General features: G+C 46.0%; 1 protein-coding gene across 1 annotated transcript in view; it reads left to right on the forward strand.

The window, feature by feature from the left end:
* The first annotated feature begins 8,788 nt into the window (after positions 1-8,788).
* Positions 8,789-24,815, forward strand: part of ANKK1 (ankyrin repeat and kinase domain containing 1) — a 119,211-nt gene continuing 103,184 nt past the window's right edge. The window contains exon 1 of the mRNA XM_073656993.1: positions 8,789-9,120. Within this exon, the coding sequence (XP_073513094.1) occupies positions 8,933-9,120 (188 nt within the window). The 5' untranslated portion in view covers positions 8,789-8,932. The remainder of the gene's footprint in view (positions 9,121-24,815) is intronic.

A 24,815-nucleotide genomic window follows, 5' to 3' on the forward strand; every position in this document is an offset into this window, starting at 1 on the left:
GGAAGCGGTGGAAACTCCTTGCCTGGGAGCCGCTTCCGAAGGCAAGGTGGAGGAGGTCACTATTGCAGAGACTCTATGGCCGGCCCAGAAGCAACAGTGTCAAGAACTGCTACAGCAGAATCGGGAGCTGTTCTCAGAGTTGCCGGCGCATACTCAGGTGGTAGAGCATGACGTGCTAACAGAGCCACATGTAAGAGTGAATCTGAAGCCGTACCGGATTCCGGAAGCACGCTGGGATGTGATCTCGGCCGAGGTGAAGAGGATGTTGGACCTGGGGTGATAGAGGAGTTAAAGAGTGGGTGGTCGATCCCAATTGTCCTCGTACCAAAACCCAACGGAGAGTGGAGGTTTTGTAATGACTACCGCCAGCTGAATGAGTTGTCCAAGTGCCCGATGCCCCACATTGATGAACGCATCGAGAGGCTTGGACCGGCAAGGTACATAACCACTCTGGACCTGACAGAGGGTTACTGGCAGATCCCCATGTCCCAGACTGCCAAGGAGAAGATGGCTTTCTCGACACCTAATGGGTGCTTCCAATACATTCGAATGCTGTTCGGACTATAGGGGGCCCCAGCAACCTTTCAGAGGGCTATGGATCGGATCCTAGCCCCATATAAGATGTATGCCGAAGCCTACCTTGACGACATTGTAGTCTTTAGCCCAGACTGGGCTAGTCACCTACCTAAATTACAGGCCGTTCTGGATGCTCTAAAGAAGGCGAGATTTATCATAAATCCGAGAAAATGTGCCGTCGGAAAAGAGGGGTAAAAATGCCAGGGTAACTAGATGGTTCCTAGCTCTTCATGACTTTCACATAGAGCATAGGCCCGGGAGGTTACACGGGAACGCTGATGCCCTGTCTAGAATTCCTTGTCTGGTATCGGAAGGTGCTCAAACCCCCGGCTTTGGGCAGAGGGGGGGAATATGTGACAGAGTCAATTGTATAATATATGAGGGGAGGTATGTGTCATGCAGGTTGCTAGCCTGTGTGAACTAAAACCAATAAACTTTCTGCCAGCATGTTATATGCTGGGGGTTAACTCTTTTAAAAGGTGTGGTTTTATGGGAATGACGTAGAGATGGGATGGAAGTCATTCCCCTACCTCCCGTCAGGGTGTGACTGAACAGGGTTAAATGCTCAGTCGGCTTTGTTTCTCTGGAGTGTGTGGTCTGGAGAGTGAAGTCTCCAGGCTGTGTTTGGGTGAAACCAGAGAGCAACACCAGAGGACTGGTGTTGCTGAAGACTTCACTGTGCTACCTGCAGCGGTCAGATCCTCGCTTAATATTGAACTCTGTCATACCTTATCTGTTTGTTTCTTCCGTTAATCCTGAGAGGGTCTGTTTATTTTTATGGGACACTGCTGGAGTTAATGTCACTGAATAAACCAGCAGGATGTTAACCCAAACCGCGTGTGCTGTGTCTGCCTCTGGAGAGCCGAGCAAGTCGCCTTACCACAATATATATACACATATATATATGACGCACCCCCTGGGCCATATTCTTTAGGGGAATACCCGGAGCCGGATCAGATGGGGGTTGTAGTCTCCGAGTGGCTGTGACCCGGTCCGTGCCCAGGGTGTCAAGCTCAGAGTATGTGGCAGTCCTACAGATGTTACAAAGTTCTTTATGTCGACTACGCCACCCATTGGATTGCGGTCACTACGGCCGCCGCTGCAGCAGGGTCCGCTGAGGCTGATGGTGTTGGTGCAGCTTTAGATAGTATAACCCCCAACGGGAGGGGTATGGCCTCAGGGGGTCAGGTGCAGAGGATGGGGGTTGTGGTGGTGCAGCGTAGATGATAAGTAAAGACAGAGTCGGGTTGTGCAGTTCAGGGTGTTTACTTACTGCAGATATTCCGGTCACTCCGGCCTTGAGTGACCACCCGAGCCGTGCTGCGTCCACCAGGTCCTGGATTCAGCCAACCCCCAAGCAAGTCCGGAGCGTGTCCCTGAGCCCTCCTTCTTGTCCTTTCTTCTGGCCGTCCCCACCAGGGATCCACCTAAGTCCAGCTCCCTCGGGCCTTCTGTTGGGGGACCCTTGGCCTTGGGTTCCCTGACCCTACACGTGGTTTGCCTTCAGGGTGGATTTAGTGGGTGGCCGTGGCAGATCCTGCCCACGGCCTCCGGTCTCTGGCTGAGGTGTGCTTTAGCCCCCACCAGTTTGGGATCCGGTACCCTATTGCCAACTCTTCACCCTAGGTTTGTATATGGGTTCTCAGAGTTCCTTTTTGTTTCCCCCTCTGGGTCTCTCTTTCTCTCTTCTCTCTGGGGCTGCTCTGCTCCTCTCCCTCTGGCTTCTCACAGACTGACTGACTGTGGCAGACTGACCCTGATCTTAGATGGTGCCCACCTTAAATACTCCCTCTATGTGTGAGCTCAGGTGACCAGCACCCAATGAGCTCCTATCTTTACCCAGGCTGCTCCCCCTATCTGCCCCTACACTACTGGGATGTACCACCCCCCTCCCACTCCAGCCAGGAACAGACTCGGTCGTACCTGCACATTTCTAAGTGGGAGTACCGTTGGTCTGTTCCTCGGAAATGGGATGTGTGTAGTGCATGCAGCTTTCTGAGCTCAGTTCCACACTCCATCCTTACCCGGGAGTGGAATATCACACCTCTGGGTTGAGGTGCAATACCCCTGTAGCAGCCGAATCCTCAGGGTGCTACATTCCCCCCTGGTAAATCACAGCACGTCCTCGGGCTGTAAGATATAAAAACACCAAAACATACAATTTTTGCATAAACAACATAATAAAAACATATAAAACATATATATCAGCAATAAAACTTTTTTTTTTTTTTCATAAATAACATTCTCGTAGACTTCTCTTGCTTCTAGCTCCTCCTCCGGACACTGTGCAACGTGTGCCCGGGAAAAATGCAACAGTTTCTCTAGAAAAATGGTTTTCCTGTAAAACCGGTAGGGGGCGCTTTAGGAAGCGCAACTATATACAAGGGGATATGGCCGCTCTCAGTCCTCGGCCAGGTATTTAGGAAAGGGATGACCGCTCTCAGTCCTCGGTCAGAGGGATTAAGGGAAATACGGGTAACAGTTCAATTCTCTGGTCCCAACGGGGACTATATTAGCAGCAACGGTTCACTGTGCCCCGACGGGCAACTATATACAGCTTCTACTCTGCTGTACTCAACGACGACGTCCTCCTGCTCTTTCTTTGTGGACAGTTTCAGTTTCAGACCCGCCCGGGCACGTATGCTGGGCGAACAGGTCCTCACCCAGGTGCGGTACTTTAGGTGTTATGGGCGCCGTGGTGGTAGCGGCGCCCGGGTTGCCCAGGCCTTGCGGCCAGGCCTGGGGCACCTGGAAAGTGAAGGGCACCGTAAGGACGGCGGCGCCCTGGGCTACTTGGCCCTGCGACCAGGCCGGTGGCTCCGCGGAGGTAGGGGGCGCTGTTGGTATTGCGGCGCCCGGGGGTACTAGGCCTTGCGACCAGGCTGGTGGTACTTCCTGCTTGGTCACGCTCGGGGTCGAGGCGTGTGACGTCACAGGGGTCGCGGCTCCCGTTTGAGGCCTAGTCTGCGGCGGTGACGTTGCAGCGACGGGCACGGCAGGGGATACTTCGGGCTCTGCGACGGGGAGCTGGGGCAGGTATGCGGTTTCCCGGTTTGGGGTAGAGACGTCCCCTTTACCTGCCTCCTTTCGTTCGGCTCCCTTCTCGGCGCCGTCTCCGGCCTTCAGTCCTCCTGCGCCATCCTCAGAGGCGGTCTGTCTCCTCGTCTCGGGTGGCATGCTCCGCTGACGGGTTCTTGTCTGCTGGGCCATCTCACGGCTCCACTCCGCCAACGTCTCTCGCTGCACCCGGGCCATCCTCCGTGCGAGGCCCTCCAGCGCAGTCTGTGCACACTCCCGATCTCGGGGGAGCTGTGCCAGGACCTCCACTAAGCCTAGTGGGGTCGTTGCTTCTAGCAGGCTCCTGACCAACGGGTCGGTGCTGCTCTGCTCTCCTTCCGTTGTCTCCAGCAGGCTCCTGGCCAGCGGGCCGGTGCTGCTCTGCTCTTCTTCCATCTCCGGGTAAGCTTCTTCTGGACTCTCCTCCAGACGTCTTGTCTCCGGGTGCGCTCTCTCCAGACTGCTCCAGGCGACACCCATCTTTGTTCTCTTGTTTTCAGTCCTCCCACTTCGAGGGCGGTTCCGGGGCCACTTGGTGATTGTCAGCTCCAGGGGCAGTTCTTTCACGCTGACAGACACCTCTAGCATCACAGTCTCTGTTGGTGGGGGCGGTTTCCACTTTTGGCGCCATTTTCGGTCCTGGCCCACGATGGGAGGTGGCCTCTTGCCACCCTCTGGCACGCCCATAATGGCGTCCGCTCTTCCAAGGCGGGAAACCTTTGGAAATGGCGGGAATCGTCTCCCAGTGGCGGGAAACTCTGCAGATGGCGGGAAAAAGCTGTTAATGGCGGACAACCGGCGGGAATCGACCTGTGATGGGGTCCGATGGCGGGGACCCTCCGGAACCGGCAGGAGACTTCTTTTTGAGGTAAACTCGTTCTTTTCTTCAGGCACGCAGTACCCGGGTGTTGCGGGCACGTAATCCTGCCGACTACGCCAAAGTTGACGCACCCCCTGGGCCATATTCTTTAGGGGAATACCCGGAGCCGGATCAGATGGGGGTTGTAGTCTCCGAGTGGCTGTGACCCGGTCCGTGCCCAGGGTGTCAAGCTCAGAGTATGTGGCAGTCCTACAGATGTTACAAAGTTCTTTATGTCGACTACGCCACCCGTTGGATTGCGGTCACTACGGCCGCCGCTGCAGCAGGGTCCGCTGAGGCTGATGGTGTTGGTGCAGCTTTAGATAGTATAACCCCCAACGGGAGGGGTATGGCCTCAGGGGGTCAGGTGCAGAGGATGGGGGTTGTGGTGGTGCAGCGTAGATGATAAGTAAAGACAGAGTCGGGTTGTGCAGTTCAGGGTGTTTACTTACTGCAGATATTCCGGTCACTCCGGCCTTGAGTGACCACCCGAGCCGTGCTGCGTCCACCAGGTCCTGGATTCAGCCAACCCCCAAGCAAGTCTGGAGCGTGTCCCTGAGCCCTCCTTCTTGTCCTTTCTTCTGGCCGTCCCCACCAGGGATCCACCTAAGTCCAGCTCCCTCGGGCCTTCTGTTGGGGGACCCTTGGCCTTGGGTTCCCTGACCCTACACGTGGTTTGCCTTCAGGGTGGATTTAGTGGGTGGCCGTGGCAGATCCTGCCCACGGCCTCCGGTCTCTGGCTGAGATGTGCTTTAGCCCCCACCAGTTTGGGATCCGGTACCCTATTGCCAACTCTTCACCCTAGGTTTGTATATGGGTTCTCAGAGTTCCTTTTTGTTTCCCCCTCTGGGTCTCTCTTTCTCTCTTCTCTCTGGGGCTGCTCTGCTCCTCTCCCTCTGGCTTCTCACAGACTGACTGACTGTGGCAGACTGACCCTGATCTTAGATGGTGCCCACCTTAAATACTCCCTCTATGTGTGAGCTCAGGTGACCAGCACCCAATGAGCTCCTATCTTTACCCAGGCTGCTCCCCCTATCTGCCCCTACACTACTGGGATGTACCACCCCCCTCCCACTCCAGCCAGGAACAGACTCGGTCGTACCTGCACATTTCTAAGTGGGAGTACCGTTGGTCTGTTCCTCGGAAATGGGATGTGTGTAGTGCATGCAGCTTTCTGAGCTCAGTTCCACACTCCATCCTTACCCGAGAGTGGAATATCACACCTCTGGGTTGAGGTGCAATACCCCTGTAGCAGCCGAATCCTCAGGGTGCTACATATATATATATATATATATATATATATATACAAACATATTATACATTTTTTTAATTTTTTTTTTCTTTCTTACTACTTTAAAAATGTAGAAACTATATATATTTATAGTTTCCATATGGCTGGGTCAAAAGAAAAGTTATAGATGTTGGTGGAAGGGGAAGAAAGAATTAATGCAAAAAATATGAAATATGGCCGCATATCAAAAGCGTTAAATCTATGACTCATTACTTATTATGCAGGTTGTGAAAAAGATAGAATTTTGGGATTTTCATTTTATGGCCTATTCTATAATCGATGTTATATTGTAGCGAAATTATAGGTTATGGTTGCACTGAAAGCTATAATTTTATATTGTTCTCCAGACACTGCAGATACATTTATTTATACTGTCCTTATGGTTATAAATCAAACTTCCGACATCTTATATTTAATGTGTTTAGTTTTCTGAGATCAGATTATCAATATTATGGGTTTAGGGTTTAAATCTTCAGATTTAGGTAAAAAAAAAATTTCAGCTGAAGTATAAGGAACATTGGTAAATCTTTACCATAAAGTAAATGATGATATTGTTTTGCTCTTTTATAACAGCCTTATAATTACCAGGTATAACTGGTATGTGCCCGAGTCATGCACAGAAAACACAAGATTATCTTTTTACGCTTCCGTATTTCTAAGTGCTTAGTCCTGCGATGTAGTAGTAATAGGGGTTGCAGACACTATAGTAATAACTATGCTTGTCTCTGTAGCAACCTATGGGTACCATAAGCTGACATTGCAAAGAAAGTAATTATACCACATGGAGAGATTTTCCTTAGCCTGACCCAAACACCAAAAGCGGATCCATCAGGAAGGAGAATTAGAAATCCTTTTTTATAGTTTCTGTTCCTTTTCAATCCGTTTCTCGCCAGCAACACCAAAACTGAGCCAAAAACTACCACTAAAACTCCATGCACGGTTCCATCCTCAAAGATTAGAGCAGTCCATACAGTAATGTGCAATAAATAGCCTTAAATTCCAAATACATACAAAGGAATTTAACGTAAAAATAAAGTGGTACACACTGATCACAAAGCTCAACACTAGGTTTCGCTGTCAGCAGCTTCTTCAGGGGCACCGTTTCCTTTGTGCTTCTGGGTATTCCATATCAGAAAAAGGTTTTGGATATTTTTTTAATTTAGTCTGTAATAGCCAATATCCTGATCTTGTGCATACAGTTCATATTTTCTCTCCATTAAGGCTATAAACAAATAGGGTAGCTGATAAAAGCTAAAAGCTGCACAATTGAGTAAGCTGTAAGGGGAAACATGCAAAAATATGCAAAAATGAAAAATAATAAGCAATCAATTACCAATCAATCTTTACTTTAGTGATCTATTTGGAAATCATGGAAGTTTACTAGGCAACAAGGTTTTCGAGTGCATTGTAGAAGAATATCCAGTAATGTGAAATAAAAAGCCTTTAAATACAAACTTAAAAGCACCTTCAACATAGAAATCCAGTGCCATACAATGATCACAAAGCCCTGCACTGAGTTTCGCTGTCACTAGTTTCTTCAGGGGCACCGTTTCTTTTATTCTCTTGGATATTCCATATCAGAAATGGGCTGTGAAAAAATGACTTTAATCCAGTCTGTAATAGCCAATATCCTTGTCTTATGCTTACTGCTTATATGTTCTTTACATATAGATGACCGGTTAGGGCTACAAATGAATAGGGTGGCCAGTAGGTCGCTGAATGCTGCAAAACCGAGAAAGCTGCAGGTGAAACATGCAAAAATGTGCAACTCATATAAGCTATCAACTACCAATTAATCTTCTTTACTAATTTATTTGAAAACTGTGGAGGCTTACTTGGCAACATTGTCTTTGAGAGCATTGTAGAAGATTATCCAGTAATGTGAAATAAAAAACCTTTAATTCCAAAAATTTAAAAAGCCATCAGTAAAAAAAGTGCCTTCAACATAAAAATTCAGCGGCATACACTATGGATGAGCGGACCCGTGGATGTTTGGGTTGGAGCAAACTTTAGTCCAAATTTCTGCACCAGGACCAGTGAACAATGTCCCGGTACTGGCCGCATCGGGACCAGGGGACTTCAGGAACAGAACTGGCCACACCAGGACCAGGAGACAATGTTCAGGGAACTGGCCACAACAGAACCAGGGGACTTCGGGAACAGGACTGGTCACACCAGGACCAGGGGAAAATGTTTGGGGCACTGGTCGCACAGGGACCAGGGGACTTGGGAACAGGACTGGCCGCATCAGCACAAGAGGACAATGTTCAGGCACTGGCCGCACATGGACCAGGGATTTGGGTTCGGGACCTGACTGTACGAGGACCAGGGGACTTCAGAAACAGCACTGGTCACACCAGGAACAGGGGACAATGTTCAGGGAACTGGCCACAACAGAACCAGGGGACTTCGGGAAGAGGACTGGTCACACCAGGACCAGGGGGCAATGTTCAGGAATTACCACACTGGGACCAGGGGACTTTGGGAACAGGACTGGCCACACCAGGACAAGAGGACAATGTTCAGGCACTGGCCGCACATGGACCAGGGATTCAGGTTGAGGACCTGGCTACACCGGACCAGGGATTCAGGCTCAGGACACTGGCCGGTGCAGTGAGTATGCCAGCGTCCCTGCATGGAGAGGGAACGGAAACCATACAGGGGAGCTGGCAATAGTGTTACAATCTATTTGAAAATCGTGGACACTTGCTTGACCACAAGGTCTTTGAGTCCATTTTAGCCACACTTTGGCCTCCCGTTAGCCAACCCCAACTGTTCAGAACCTTAGGAAGAAAAAAACAAAAACAAAGCAAAACTCTAAAATACGAGAAAGTAACACTATCTCTTGTATGATAAATAAACCGTGACTCATCTTTACTGTACTTCAAAGGTTTCCCCATGTAGGGATTAGAGAGCTACTGCTATTTTATTGCTTCCATTCTGTCCTGACATAACATATCTGCAGTTGTGAAACTGGTATATACAAGTCACTATAGGACGGAATTCCACCTGCATTACACATTACTCGTTCCCGCCCTCTCTGTGTAACGCCGTCATTGTCAATCCAGGAAGAAGAGATCTTAAAAAATCTGAAGTTGCAGTCTGACACATGAGTCCTAACAAATGTGCCAAGAGGACGCCTCAGTAACATGGCTGTGGACGGGGAAGAGAGAACGAGTAACCTGACTCAGTTTAAGAAGGAGGACTTTGAGGATGAATGGATTCCTATAGCTCTAGGTGGATTTGGGAAAGTGTACAAAGTGAGGCACAAGAAATGGTGGTCAGTCTACGCTGTGAAATGCTCAACTGCATTCTACGGAGATCCAGAACTTGAAAGGTATTTTATTACTATATTTCCTAACATACATATATCGTAGCTAGAGAAGAGCGAGTCTCCTGAAAATTATTTCAGGAAGATTCGATTCAGTCCGAATAAAATTTGATCCAATTCCAAAGTTCCCTGATTTTTTTCTGAAAAGATGTTCTTATGCTCTGATGTCTCTCCAGACCAAAAGCATTATAGACGAAGGAGAGACAAGGGGCTATGAAAGAAAATCTACATTCACCCGTCCTGTCGCTGTCACTTCCCCGGTCCTCTAAGTGGTTCTTCCAACGCTGAGACCATTGTTGAGAACATTGTGTATCACTGACGATAATAATGTGTCGCCTCCTATGCGACAACATAGCCAGAAGAACCAAAAAACATTGTGAATATGATGTATTTTTCACCACAATCTGAAATTTTTTGAGAGATTTGTAACAAATTCAATGTTTCAAATTGATATCCTCATCTTTCATCATAGCTACAATAACATATTTAATTATAGAAAGAGAAAGGAATGGAGGGAGAGGGTTTTCTCTTCGTGGTTGGCTGCCAGGGAGAACTAGCGAAGGTTGAAACCTATGGGTAATAGGAAAAAATCATGTTGGAAAAAGTTGGTAACTTGCATGAAGTTACTACACTGTATGGTAAGATACTATAGTGCAGCCCAGAAGGGTTTTCTTTAGTCTAGGGGTTTAGTTTAGGTTAATAATACATATCAATCCCATCCTCTGCAATTTACTGTTCAGTTCCAGAGGACTGAAGCATTAAGAATGGGATAATTAAAATATTCTGGTATGAGAGATCCTAAAACATGCCAATTGGTTGTGCAGGCCAGGGGTTTACCTTATTTAAAACCACATGTTAACCTCTTTCGGGCAGAATCCCTCCCAATAATGAAGAAGTGAATGGTAGTATCTCTAGTCTTCTAGGGCAGTGAATAGGTTAATAATAAGAACATCCCTGGTGTTCTAAGGAAAGCAGGGAAGGGTAATCTGAAGGATGGGAGTCAATGATGACATCTCATGATCTAAGGAAGTAAAAGAGAGTATCCTTAGATCTCTGGTGGGCTAGGGCGCATGGACAGAACTTTTATTTCATCCCTGGTGGTCTAGAACAATGAAATATTAAAATATCTAGGTGTTAAAGGAGAACAGGTGAAAGGTAACAGTCCTTGTGCTCTAAGGCAGTGAAGCGGTCTATGGTAAAGCCCTAGTGCTTTAGGGCAGTGAAAGGGGTAACATCCCTGGTGGTCTAGGGTAGTGAATGAGTTAATGATGACCTCTCTTGTGATCTAGGGTAGTAAAGGTATTTTTTTTTACATCTGCGGTGGTCTATGGCAAGAACAGAATTTTGGCTACATTCATGGAAGTACAGGGCAGCAGTGAAGAGGTTAATAGTAACATTCCGGGTGATCTAGGAGAGTTGTTTACATCCAAGGTGATCTAAGGCAGAGAAGAGGTTATTGGTAACATCCCTGGTGGTCTGGGGCAGATAAGAGGTTACTGGTAGTAACCCTGGTGGTCTAGAACATGAACAGATTACTGGTCATGACCCTGGTAGTCTAGGGCAGTGATTAAGTTACTGTTAAAATCCCTGGTTATCTAGGGCAGTAAAAAGGTTACTTATAGCAACCCTAGTGGTCTAGGGCATTGAAGAGGTTATACTGGCAACATTCTTGGTGATCTAAGGCAGAGACGAGGTTACTAGTAGCATCCCTGGTGGTCTGTGAAGAAGTTAATAGTAGCATCCCTGGTGGTCTGAGAAGAGGTTACTAGTAGCATCCCTGGTGGTCTGAGAAGAGGTTACTAGTAGCATCCCTGGTGGTCTGAGAAGAGGTTACTAGTAGCATCCCTGGTGGTCTGAGAAGAGGTTACTAGTAGCATCCCTGGTGGTCTGAGAAGAGGTTACTAGTAGCATCCCTGGTGGTCTGAGAAGAGGTTGCTAGTAGCATCCCTGGTGGTCTGAGAAGAGGTTACTAGTAGCATCCCTGGTGGTCTGAGAATAGGTTACTAGTAGCATCCCTGGTGGTCTGAGAAGAGGTTACTAGTAGCATCCCTGGTGGTCAGAGAAGAGGTTACTAGTAGAATCCCTGGTGGTTTGAGAAGAAGTTAATAGTAGCATCCCTGGTGGTCTGAGAAGAGGTTACTAGTAGCATCCCTGGTGGTTTGAGAAGAGATTACTAGTAGCATCCCTGGTGGTCTGAGAAGAGGTTACTAGTAGCATCCCTGGTGGTCTGAGAAGAGGTTACTAGTAGCATCCCTGGTGGTCTGAGAAGAGGTTACTAGTAGCATCCCTGGTGGTCTGAGAAGAGGTTGCTAGTAGCATCCCTGGTGGTCTGAGAAGAGGTTACTAGTAGCATCACTGGTGGTCAGAGAAGAGGTTACTAGCAGCATCCCTGGTGGTTTGAGAAGAAGTTACTAGTAGCATCCCTGGTGGTCTGAGAAGAGGTTACTAGTAGCATCCCTGGTGGTCTGAGAAGAGGTTACTAGTAGCATCCCTGGTGGTCTGAGAAGAGGTTACTAGTAGCATCCCTGGTGGTCTGAGAAGAGGTTACTAGTAGCATCCCTGGTGGTCTGAGAAGAGGTTACTAGTAGCATCCCTGGTGGTCTGAGAAGAGGTTACTAGTAGCATCCCTGGTGGTCTGAGAAGAGGTTACTAGTAGCATCCCTGGTGGTCAGAGAAGAGGTTACTAGTAGCATCCCTGGTGGTTTGAGAAGAAGTTAATAGTAGCATCCCTGGTGGTCTGAGAAGAGGTTACTAGTAGCATCCCTGGTGGTTTGAGAAGAGATTACTAGTAGCATCCCTGGTGGTCTGAGAAGAGGTTACTAGTAGCATCCCTGGTGGTCTGAGAAGAGGTTACTAGTAGCATCCCTGGTGGTCTGAGAAGAGGTTACTAGTAGCATCCCTGGTGGTCTGAGAAGAGGTTGCTAGTAGCATCCCTGGTGGTCTGAGAAGAGGTTACTAGTAGCATCCCTGGTGGTCAGAGAAGAGGTTACTAGCAGCATCCCTGGTGGTTTGAGAAGAAGTTACTAGTAGCATCCCTGGTGGTCTGAGAAGAGGTTACTAGTAGCATCCCTGGTGGTCTGAGAAGAGGTTACTAGTAGCATCCCTGGTGGTCTGAGAAGAGGTTGCTAGTAGCATCCCTGGTGGTCTGAGAAGAGGTTACTAGTAGCATCCCTGGTGGTCAGAGAAGAGGTTACTAGTAGCATCCCTGGTGGTCTGAGAAGAGGTTACTAGTAGCATCCCTGGTGGTCAGAGAAGAGGTTACTAGTAGCATCCCTGGTGGTCTGAGAAGAGATTACTAGTAGCATCCCTGGTTGTCTGAGAAAAGGTTACTAGTAGCATCCCTGGTGGTCTGAGAAGAGGTTACTAGTAGCATCCCTGGTGGTCAGAGAAGAGGTTACTAGTAGCATCCCTGGTGGTTTGAGAAGAAGTTAATAGTAGCATCCCTGGTGGTCTGAGAAGAGGTTACTAGTAGCATCCCTAGTGGTTTGAGAAGAGATTACTAGTAGCATCCCTGGTGGTCTGAGAAGAGGTTACTAGTAGCATCCCTGGTGGTCTGAGAAGAGATTACTAGTAGCATCCCTGGTTGTCTGAGAAGAGGTTACGAATAGCATCCCTGGTGGTCGGAGAAGAGGTTACTAGTAGCATCCCTGGTGGTCTGAGAAGAGGTTACTAGTAGCATCCCTGGTAGTCTGAGAAGAGGTTACTAGAAGCATCCCTGGTGGTCTGAGAAGAGGTTGCTAGTAGCATCCCTGGTGGTCTGAGAAGAGGTTACTAGTAGCATCCCTGGTGGTCAGAGAAGAGGTTACTAATAGCATCCCTGGTGGTCTGAGAAGAAGTTACTAGTAGCATCCCTGGTGGTCTGAGAAGAGGTTATTAGTAGCATCCCTGATGGTCTGAGAAGAGGTTACTAGTAGCATCCCTGGTGGTCTGAGAAGAGGTTACTAGCAGCATCCCTGGTGGTCTGAGAAGAGGTTACTAGTAGCATCCCTGGCGGTCTGAGAAGAGGTTGCTAGTAGCATCCCTAGTGGTCTGAGAAGAGGTTACTAGTAGCATCCCTGTTGGTCAGAGAAGAGGTTACTAGTAGCATCCCTGGTGGTCTGAGAAGAGGTTACTAGTAGCATCCCTGGTGGTCTGAGAAGAGGTTACTAGTAGCATCCCTGGTGGTCTGAGAAGAGATTACTAGTAGCATCCCTGGTTGTCTGAGAAGAGGTTACTAATAGCATCCCTGGTGGTCGGAGAAGAGGTTACTAGTAGCATCCCTGGTGGTCTGAGAAGAGGTTACTAGTAGCATCCCTGGTGGTCTGAGAAGAGATTACTAGTAGCATCCCTGGTGGTCTGAGAAGAGATTACTAGTAGCATCCCTGGTGGTCTGAGAAGAGGTTACTAGTAGCATCCCTGGTGGTCTGAGAAGAGATTACTAGTAGCATCCCTGTGGTCTGAGAAGAGGTTACTAGTAGCATCCCTGGTAGTCTGAGAAGAGGTTACTAGCAGCATCCCTGGTGGTCTGAGAAGAGATAACTAGTAGCATCCCTGGTAGTCTGAGAAGAGGTTACTAGCAGCATCCCTGGTGGTCTGAGAAGAGATTACTAGTAGCATCCCTGGTGGTCTGAGAAGAGGTTACTAGTAGCATCCCTGGTGGTCTGAGAAGAGGTTACTAGTAGCATCCCTGGTGGTCTGAAAAGAGGTTGCTAGTAGCATCCCTGGTGGTCTGAGAAGAGGTTGCTAATAGCATCCCTGGTGGTCTGAGAAGAGGTTACTAGTAGCATCCCTGGTAGTCTGAGAAGAGGTTACTAGTAGTATCCCTGGTGGTCTGAGAAGAGATTACTAGCAGCATCCCTGGTGGTCTGAGAAGAGGTTACTAGTAGCATCCCTGGTAGTCTGAGAAGAGGTTACTAGTAGCATCCCTGGTGGTTTGAGAAGAGATTACTAGTAGCATCCCTGGTGGTCTGAGAAGAGGTTACTAGTAGCATCCCTGGTGGTCTGAGAAGAGGTTACTAGTAGCATCCCTGGTGGTCTGAGAAGAGGTTACTAGTAGCATCCCTGGTGGTTTGAGAAGAGATTACTAGTAGCATCCCTGGTGGTCTGAGAAGAGGTTACTAGTAGCATCCCTGGTGGTCTGAGAAGAGGTTACTAGTAGCATCCCTGGTGGTCTGAGAAGAGGTTACTAGTAGCATCCCTAGTGGTCTGAGAAGAGGTTACTAGTAGCATCCCTGGTGGTCTGAGAAGAGGTTACTAGTAGCATCCCTGGTGGTCTGAGAAGAGGTTACTAGTAGCATCCCTGGTGGTCTGAGAAGAGGTTACTAGTAGCATCCCTGGTGGTCTGAGAAGAGGTTACTAGTAGCATCCCTGGTGGTCTGAGAAGAGGTTACTAGTAGCATCCCTGGTGGTCTGAGAAGAGGTTACTAGCAGCATCCCTGGTGGTCTGAGAAGAGATTACTAGTAGCATCCCTGGTGGTCTGAGAAGAGGTTACTAGTAGCATCCCTGGTGGTCTGAGAAGAGGTTACTAGTAGCATCCCTGGTGGTCTGAGAAGAGGTTACTAGTAGCATCCCTGGTGGTCTGAGAAGAGGTTGCTAGTAGCATCCCTGGTGGTCTGAGAAGAGGTTACTAGTAGCATCCCTGGTGGTCTGAGAAGAGGTTACTAGTAGCATCCCTGGTGGTCTGAGAAGAGGTTACTAGTAGCATCCCTGGTGGTCTGAGAAGAGGTTACTAGTAGCATCCCTGGTGGTCTGAGAAGAGGTTACTAGTAGCATCCCTGGTGGTCTGAGAAGAGGTTACTAGCAGCATCCCTGGTGGTCTGAGAAGAGATTACTAGTAGCATCCCTGGTGGTCTGAGAAGAGGTTACTAGTAGCATCCCTGGTGGTCTGAGAAGAGGTTACTAGTAGCATCCCTGGTGGTCTGAGAAGAGGTTACTAGTAGCATCCCTGGTGGTCTGAGAAGAGGTTGCTAGTAGCATCCCTGGTGGTCTGAGAAGAAGTTACTAGTAGCATCCCTGGTAGTCTGAGAAGAGGTTACTAGTAGCATCCCTGGTGGTCTGAGAAGAGATTACTAGTAGCATCCCTGTTGGTCTGAGAAGAGGTTACTAGTAGCATCCCTGGTAGTCTGAGAAGAGGTTACTAGTAGCATCCCTGGTGGTTTGAGAAGAGGTTACTAGTAGCATCCCTGGTGGTCTGAGAAGGGGTTACTAGTGGCATCCCTGGTGGTCTGTGAAGAGGTTACTAGTAGCATCCCTGGTGGTCTGAGAAGAGGTTACTAGTAGCATCCCTGGTGGTCTGAGAAGAGGTTACTAGTAGCATCCCTGGTGGTCTGAGAAGAGGTTACTAGTAGCATCCCTGGTGGTCTGAGAAGAGGTTACTAGTAGCATCCCTGGTGGTCTGAGAAGAGGTTACTAGTAGCATCCCTGGTGGTCTGAGAAGAGGTTACTAGTAGCATCCCTGGTGGTCTGAGAAGAGGTTACTAGTAGCATCCCTGGTGGTCTGAGAAGAGGTTACTAGTAGCATCCCTGGTAGTCTGAGAAGAGGTTACTAGTAGCATCCTTGGTGGTTTGAGAAGAGATTACTAGTAGCATCCCTGGTGGTCTGAGAAGAGGTTACTAGTAGCATCCCTGGTGGTCTGAGAAGAGGTTACTAGTAGCATCCCTGGTGGTCTGAGAAGAGGTTACTAGTAGCATCCCTGGTGGTCTGAGAAGAGGTTACTAGTAGCATCCCTGGTGGTCTGAGAAGAGGTTACTAGTAGCATCCCTGGTGGTCTGAGAAGAGGTTACTAGTAGCATCCCTGGTGGTCTGAGAAGAGGTTACTAGTAGCATCCCTGGTAGTCTGAGAAGAGGTTACTAGTAGCATCCCTGGTGGTCTGAGAAGTGGTTACTTGTAGCATCCCTGGTGGTCTGAGAAGAGGTTACTAGTAGCATCCCTGGTGGTCTGAGAAGAGGTTACTTGTAGCATCCCTGGTGGTCTGAGAAGAGGTTACTAGTAGCATCCCTGGTAGTCTGAGAAGAGGTTACTAGTAGCATCCTTGGTGGTTTGAGAAGAGATTACTAGTAGCATCCCTGGTGGTCTGAGAAGAGGTTACTAGTAGCATCCCTGGTGGTCTGAGAAGAGGTTACTAGTAGCATCCCTGGTGGTCTGAGAAGAGGTTACTAGTAGCATCCCTGGTGGTCTGAGAAGAGGTTACTAGTAGCATCCCTGGTGGTCTGAGAAGAGGTTACTAGTAGCATCCCTGGTGGTCTGAGAAGAGGTTACTAGTAGCATCCCTGGTGGTCTGAGAAGAGGTTACTAGTAGCATCCCTGGTAGTCTGAGAAGAGGTTACTAGTAGCATCCCTGGTGGTCTGAGAAGAGGTTACTTGTAGCATCCCTGGTGGTCTGAGAAGAGGTTACTAGTAGCATTCCTCAAAGTCTAAGAAGAGGCTACTGGTAACTTTCTTGGTGGTCTATGACAGGGAATGGGTAAATAATATTTCTATGACTAGGATGATGCAGTGTCTGTTTACTCTGTGGGAGATTTGTGGAGACCATAAGGAGAGGTGGCAACTGGCAAGAGAAAAGCCATACTTGTTTTCAAACCCCCTTTCTCCCCTTCTGGGCACAGACTTTATGGCAGCCTGTGGCCTTGAGATGTAGCAGAGCTTAGTTTGATGACTAGAGCTCTGTTATTTGTGATTCCTACATCTCGTCTCTGGCATTGTATTAGGATGTGCTGTGATTATTCTACCTCCATCATATATAAGCATTAAGGTAAATATTGGTTCCATGTCCTTGTCTTGTTTATCCCATCAGTGGACCTTCGTCTGCTTTGCAACAGAGTATCCAGGAAACTATTGTCACTTGTGATACAATTAGAAGTGTAAAGAGCAGGTGAACATGCAGATTTTATACTATTCCCTTATTATTTGTCAAGTTCCATTGTTTCTAGAGGGTTCATTGTATAACTCTTATACTTATAAGTTTATAATGTGTCAAGTACATTTTTTTCTGTTTTCATTGTTTACTCAACTAAAGCTGGAACGCTGCACGATATACTGTAAATATTGCGCAGCGATGTCTACATCACGTGGCTGCTACACAAATGCAGTGTCATCATTTTTAGCTTTGCTACATCTTTATAATGGCTCTTTTGGGAGTAAGACAGAGTAGAGGACTAAATTACTCAAGCCATAAAAACTGCAACCCGGTGGAACAAAGTGTGGACAGACAAAGACAAAGTATCAGGAAATTGCTTAAAGTGTAAATAGATTTAAAAAAATTGTATATGTTATAGCCGGACGTTATTAGCAATTATTGGAGCGTGCACAGATCGGTGTATAGACTCACATGTCTATGGGTCCGTACACCGCTCTGCACACTGAAGCATAAACCGTGAGCTTCTGCCTCTTGGGGCTCGTGCAGACGACCGTATGTTGGGTCAGAGTGCGATCTGACAAAACATCGGATCGCACTTGGACCAATGTTATTCTATGGGGCCGTGCACATGTCTGATTTTTTTCACCAGATCAGATCTGTTTGCATCTGTAAATCTGATAAAACTCGGCCATGTAAGTTAACTGGTCCATTGAAAAAAATCAGGCCGTACTCACATGAAGTCCAAGTTGTCACGGGTGAGTCAGATGTAAAAGGCAATCGTTCTGCAGCTGGCTGCAGAAGGTCACTTCGTTTGGCACTACAGGCGCCTTCTTACTCTGTCTGCTTTTAGGACCCAGCAGCAACCTCCCTTCTGCTCTGATTGACACACCCTGGTTTGGGTGTTTAAAACCTCTCAGTCTGCTTTAGAGACTCGCCGGTGATATTTCTATGTTTCTTGGCTCTGGCTGTAGTACTAGCAGCTTCTTCTCTGGTGCCCTTGGAAGATTGTTGGCGTTTCTTTTCTGGTGTCAGCTCAAGCTAAGTTATCCCCTTTTGTTTGTTTCCCTTGTTGTCTTTAGTTTATAGTGGGGACTGACCAGTGCTCATCTTCCCCTTCCCTATCCAGGGCCTAGATCTAGGGATATACAGGGCTTAGGTTTCCTGCTCGGCGATCGGTGTGGAACCAATAGAGGGATGGTAGCGTAGGCAGGGTGTTATTAGATCTCCTAGGGGTCTTCACTCCCCCTTTCCCTAGAATCTGGGCTCCCTTCCCCTCATCCCTTCGTGTTGCACTTAGTCTTTCTCACACTGTGCGTGACACAAGTACAGACCAATTTTCACAGACTGGCAAAATGGTGAAGATGGAGAATATTTATTTTTCCATCTTCTCCACATCTGAGAAATTTGGATCATACTCTGATCAAAAACTTATTAATGTGGGATCAGAGTGTGATTAGAATAATTGGACCGATTTTCTCGGATGTGATCCTAGCCTTAGTTTTAGCAACTGGTGTAGGATTTAGGATCAAAACACCTACGATCAACAAAGGCTACAACCTATCAAATGGTGCAAGCCGTAAACAGCACTTACCGTACAAGCTATGATTCTGGGGGGGCTTCATGCAAATAAAGAGAGTACTACGTAGGATGCAGAAAGAGGATCGATTGACACATTTTCGCCAAAATTGCATTCATAGTTTTTTATTATCTGTCTGCAGACTTCTTGAGACCCTCGCACAGATCTTTTCCTGACCCAGTTTCACTGTGTCCTTAGGGTGATTATTAGGAATGAAATGCACCAGAATCTGCTGTATATAACATTATCCTTCCTATTGTGTTACATTTTATCTTAAAAGCAGCACCTCCTTAAAGAAGCCCTCCTCCCATCAAAGTGTTTATTCTCTTACTATATTGAGATCATCATATTATATGCACTGTGTACTTACAATTGCTCATTTTGCCTTTCTACTCAGTTAAAGAGGTTGTCCACTACCCTGTCCGCTTATCCCCATCACGTGACCCCCGGCTACAGCTGCCTCTGATGTCCGGTGATGTCACGTCAAGTTCCGGAATTGGAACTGACCTGGAATCAGAGAGGTGGGACCACCCAGTCTTACTGAGTGGGAGGAGTTTCACCACACGTCACAGCCCAGCGTCTCGAGCCCTTTCTCCTGCACTGCTTTCAGACTGCCGCAAGCCCGCGAGATGCTGGGCTGTGACGTGCGGTGAAACTCCGCCCACTCAGTGAGACTGGATCCCGCCTCGGTGGTGCCTGGTCAGCTTCCAATATCGGAATGTGACATGACATCACTCACACATTGTAGTGGACAACCTCTTTAATTCTTCTCTTTTCCATTAGCTCTATGACGTCATATGGTTAAAACCTGTCTAGTTTAATGCTTCTAAGCTCTACGTAGCAACAGGAGGTCAATTTTCTCTGCATGAGTCCTGAGCCACTTCAAAAGTCCCTGGCAGGGAGGAGGAGCTGAGCAGCTGGGTCAGAAGCTGAAAAGGGGAATGATTTTTGCAGGGAAAAGAGACTTCCTGTTTCTACATAGAGCTGAGAAAAGAGAAGAATTAGCTGTGTAGAAAGGCAAAATGAGCAATTGTAAGTACACAGCGCTACATAATATGACGACTGCAATATATTAAGATGAAAACTTTTCTGGGAGTGCTTCTTTAATGAGTAAGAGTTATTAAGGAGCAATTTTACATTAATTAAACTAAGTATTAATAGTCTTCAATTGTCTGGTAATTGCTCAATAATGAATAATGAATAGTTAATTTTGATAACAAAACTATATATGTATGTATGTATCTAAATTGGCTACATATTGTGGGCGAATAAATAGATCACAACTTTTTTTTGTATTAGAATTGTAGATAGGACTTCTTTCTTCTTGGGAAAGAAATTAGTTTTGTACCCTAATCCTATGTAGCTAAATGCCATGGCCAAGTTTTGGTTTGGTGGAGTACTATCCACACTAATTCCACTTTAACACATATACTAACTCCTTCAAATATTTTGCATTAGTATAGAGTTTTTCTTCAAACATATTATAAAAAGCACTTCAGCATTTTTTTTGCTCGTATAGTGCTGCATGATGTACAAAGAATAATGCAGAGGTTGCTCTGTCTATGGTGTTTATACCTATGCTAATTAATGTGTAATTTCAAAGTTGTTTCCTTATTCTCTGAAATGGTCTTCCTAATTCTGAACACATCATAATGCATCTGTCCATGCAGCGGGGATGAAGTCTCATCATACTGCATTTGATCCTATCCTACTTGCAGCAGCGATAGATCATGGCCATACAGTAGAACTCATGTCCCCTGACATATACAGCAGAGTCTCAGTGTATCCTGTGTGATGTATACAGCAGAACCTCTGTGTATCTTAAGTGACATATACAGCAGAGTCTGAGTGTATCCTGTGTGATGTATACAGCACATTCTCAATGTTTACCATGTGATGTATACAGTAGTCTCAATGTTTATCATGTGATGTATAAAGCAGAGTGTGAGTGTATCCTATGTGATAGAGACAGCAGAGTCTCAATGTTTACCATGTGATGTATACAGCAGATTCTCAATGTTTACCATGTGATGTATACAGCAGAGTCTCAGTGTATCCTATGTGATATATACAGCAGAGTCTCAGTGTATCCTGAGTGATGTATACAGCAGAACCTTGGTGTATCCTATGTGACATATACAGCAGATTCTCAATGTTTGCAATTTGATGCATACAGCTTAGGCTCCTATGTGATCCAATCTACTAAGGGGAGAGCCTAAAAGTAGTGAGGGGGATCCCCTCCAATCAGAACATAATTACTTATAGAGACGGGGAGGGAGCAAAAGATCACAATAGTATATGTATCAAGAAAAGTTTATTTATATCAAAAAGAAAAGTTTTTTAAAATATGTTATGGTATAAATATTCACATACATATGGAATACAGGACATAGATTTCGGTACAAAAGGTTAATTAGAAGAGACCTATGAGCCGGACCATTTTTGTAATATCTACCCTATATCTATTGTTCAGAAGTAGATAATGTTTTTATATGTAAAGAAATTGTGAATACCTTTCCTATAATCTCTATATTAGGTTAGATAGACTACGTGGCTACGTGGCTCCGGTCATGTGACCGGATCACGTGGAGATGGTGACGCGGGTAGGGCGCGCGGCCCCCCTGGATGACGCGGCAACATGGCGGAGGTGCGCCGCTTTACATCGGACCTATTACAACAGAACAGCACATATAAAACCCCGATACCTGAACGCATTCAACACCTCCTGACGAAAATGCAGCAGCGGTGAAACGCGCGTCGAGGTACCCAGTGAGCCATCCAAGACCACATCCCTATGTCTACAGGAAATATACCTCTCCCTACTAGATACTCTGATATTGTCTTTATGATATTATCAACAGTGGTATCTCTATCTAACCTAATATAGAGATTATAGGAAAGGTATTCACAATTTCTTTACATATAAAAACATTATCTACTTCTGAACAATAGATATAGGGTAGATATTACAAAAATGGTCCGGCTCATAGGTCTCTTCTAATTAACCTTTTGTACCGAAATCTATGTCCTGTATTCCATATGTATGTGAATATTTATACCATAACATATTTTAAAAAACTTTTCATTTTGATATAAATAAACTTTTCTTGATACATATACTATTGTGATCTTTTCCTCCCTCCCCGTCTCTATAAGTAATTGTGATCCAGCGCCAGCCTACTGTATGTCCCCTGCCTCCTGCTGATGAAAAGTTTCTGTCAGCATTTAGCATTGTAAATCTATTTACATCTTATAGAAATGCACTGAAGATTATGCACATAGCAAATACAGTATATAGATACAGTATGAGCAAATCAATTAAATTTGTGTACAATTTTTAGGGATTAGATCAATAATACCAATTCAGAAAAATTCAGAAAAATAATTTTACTGATTGCAAAAGATTGCATCAACTAAAGTAGAAACACATGATGTTGAGCACAGATGGACAGGCGTGCTCATAATGCCTTGCAGCTCGCATCACATGGCATACATAACCAATCATGAGGGATTTTCATAGCCTGTATAAAAGCATAAGCAGGAAATGCAGGGACCATTTTGATGTGAATCTGGATAGTGAAAGGAAACCACAGCTCATTTTAGCAATAGAGATGGTGAGAGAAAATCATAAAACACTAAAGAAACTATACAGATAATATGTGACAGCTCAGAACAGCTACCATCTGCTTTCCCATCGCATATATGTTGAGGTTACTTTGATATTACCAAGACTGGGTTTTTGTTAAAGAGCTTGGAAGGGGTTGGGTGCAGTCCTAGGGGACCTCAGAGTGTTCTACACATTTCAGGGTATTTGCAAGCTTTGCAGTACTATCAATTCATGGCAAATCAGAAGTGGGCCGACTTTGCCCTTGCACAGGATCTGAATGAAGCAACACTGGTGCTAATATCTCTGCAGATTAAGTCCTTGGAACAAAACTCAGGGACTGACTTAAAGTCGAAAGAATATGAGGAAATGTAAGAAGGAACTGAAATAAGCTCTGGGAGAGGAAATGACACATGATTTTCCAATTATTGACCAATCATAAGCCACTTCCTGGCCGGCACCAATTACGGGGCTGCTCTATGGCTGACACTATTTATCAATGTACTTCTAGAATGTTGAGGGTGCTTGGCGTTGCCCTGTCTCACTGGCACTATTTGTTGGGGGTAATCTCTGGCAGGCACTCTATATAAGGCTCTCTAGTAGACTCTGGTTATTAGTGGAGTACCATAACATACCAAAACTATTATTCTATATGTTTTCTTAGAGATTTTTTTTTATTTCTTTTTGTTTCCCATTTACCCTTGAAATCCTTAGTTATCTCAGTTTTGTGTATAGCATTGTACATATACAGTAATTGGTTGCCACTCAGATTACAATGAACTTTGCAATGGTGATTGAGATTTGCATTTGCTCAGCTGATCGAGCCTCGGTTTCTGTGACTTGTAATTTTACTATAGAAAGGATTGCAGAATTCCTTCTCTGTAAATAACTGCACTCACTTCCTTATAGCTCAAGTAGGAGTAATATGCATTCAAATTCAACCAGCAGGCGAGTCAATACCAAATTTTTCTACATAACCATCTGAAAAATTTTTATAAAACTTTAGCATAAAGGGGTTGCACACCTTTGGGGAACAATTGTCTTTTTGGAATCGGTTGGTGAAAATAGTTGTAGAATACAGTGCCTTGAAAATGTATTCATGCCCTGTGAACTTTTCAACATTTTTTCATGTTACACCCACAACCTTAAATGTATTTTATTGGAATTTTATGTGATATAACAAAACAAAGTAGCAAGTATTTGTGAAGTGTAAAGGAAATGATACAGGGTTTTCTAAATATTTTAAAAATATAAATCTGAAAATTGTGACTTGCATTTGTATTCAGCCCCCCTGTAGTCTGATACCCCTAAATAAAATCCCGGGTGACCAAATGCCTCCAGAAGTAACATAATTAGAAAACTGAGTCCACCTGTGTATCATTCATTCTCAGGATAACTACAGCTGTTTTGTGAAGGCCTCAGAGGTTTGTTTGAGGACATTATGGATCATGAAAACCAAGGAACCCACCAGACAAGTCAGTGATAAAGTTGTGGAGAAGAGTAAAACAGGGTTAGGTTCTAAAAAAAAAAAAATAGCCCCAAGCTCTGAACTTCTCCATGTCGGACTTTGCAAGTAGGCCAGCGTGCGCCCATGTGATAATCTACCTATGACTATATAAGGCCTGCCAAGGCACACACATATGTCTTAGAATTAAGACTTTTAGTTTGTGTGCGCACAGCAACCTGTCTGCGGTCTCCAGGATGTCTCCTGGCTGCCTGCAGCTTCCATCCCTCAATTACCTGTCTGCGGCTTTCAGTACCACTGATAACTGTCTTCGGTCTCCAGGATGTCTCTTGTCTGCTTGTGGCTTTCAACACCTCTGCAACCTGTCCGTGGTCTCCAGGACGTCTCCTGTCTGCCTGAGGCTTTCAGTACCTCTACAACCTGTCTGTGGTCTCCAGGATGTCTCCTGTCTGACCACAGCTTTTAGTACCTCTACAACCTGTTTGTGGTCTCCGGGATGTCTACTGTCTGCCTGCAGCTTTAAGTTCCTCTGCTACCTGTCTGCATTCTCCCGGATGTCTCCAGTCTGTCTGTGGCTTTCAGTACCTCTGCAACCTGTTCCCGGTCTTCCAGGACCTCTGCTACCGGTCTGTGGTCTCCTGGATGTCTCCGGTCTGTCTGCGGCTTCCAATGCTTCTGCTATCAGTTTGCGGTTTCCAGTACCTCTGCTGCCTGTCTGCAGTCTCCAGGACATCTCCTTTCTACCTGTCGCTTCCTGTAACTTTGCTACCTGTCTCGCCTGCCTCTCTCTCGCATGCCTCGCCTGCCTGCTGCACCGGTGTCTGAGGCCTTTGCGCCTACACGGATCTTGGGCTTCGAGGATCCACCTCACGCAGTGAGCCTAAAACATTTCCTTTATACTTCACAAATACTCGCTACTTTGTGTTGATATATCACCTAAAATCCCAATAAAATACATTAAAGCTTGTGGAAAAAATATGTGGAAAAGTTCTAAAGGTATGAATACTTTTTCAAGGCACTGTAGATCTACTTTTATAGACATTATAGGTATACCATAATGCAATACAATATTTTTTTTTCTAAACTCAATGTAAATAAATGGAACATAAAAATTTGCTTTCCTTATCAATTCAAAGGGACAACAAAAAGCCTTTACTTGTGTACTTCCAGGGAATAAAGCAAAAGCGAGATCACTGAGGTCAGAAGTGTCCAAATGATA

The sequence above is a fragment of the Phyllobates terribilis genome, unplaced genomic scaffold (assembly GCF_046119375.1).
Source record: "Phyllobates terribilis strain yellow unplaced genomic scaffold, ASM4611937v1 Scaffold_12__6_contigs__length_324123572, whole genome shotgun sequence".
NCBI lineage: Eukaryota > Metazoa > Chordata > Amphibia > Anura > Dendrobatidae > Phyllobates > Phyllobates terribilis.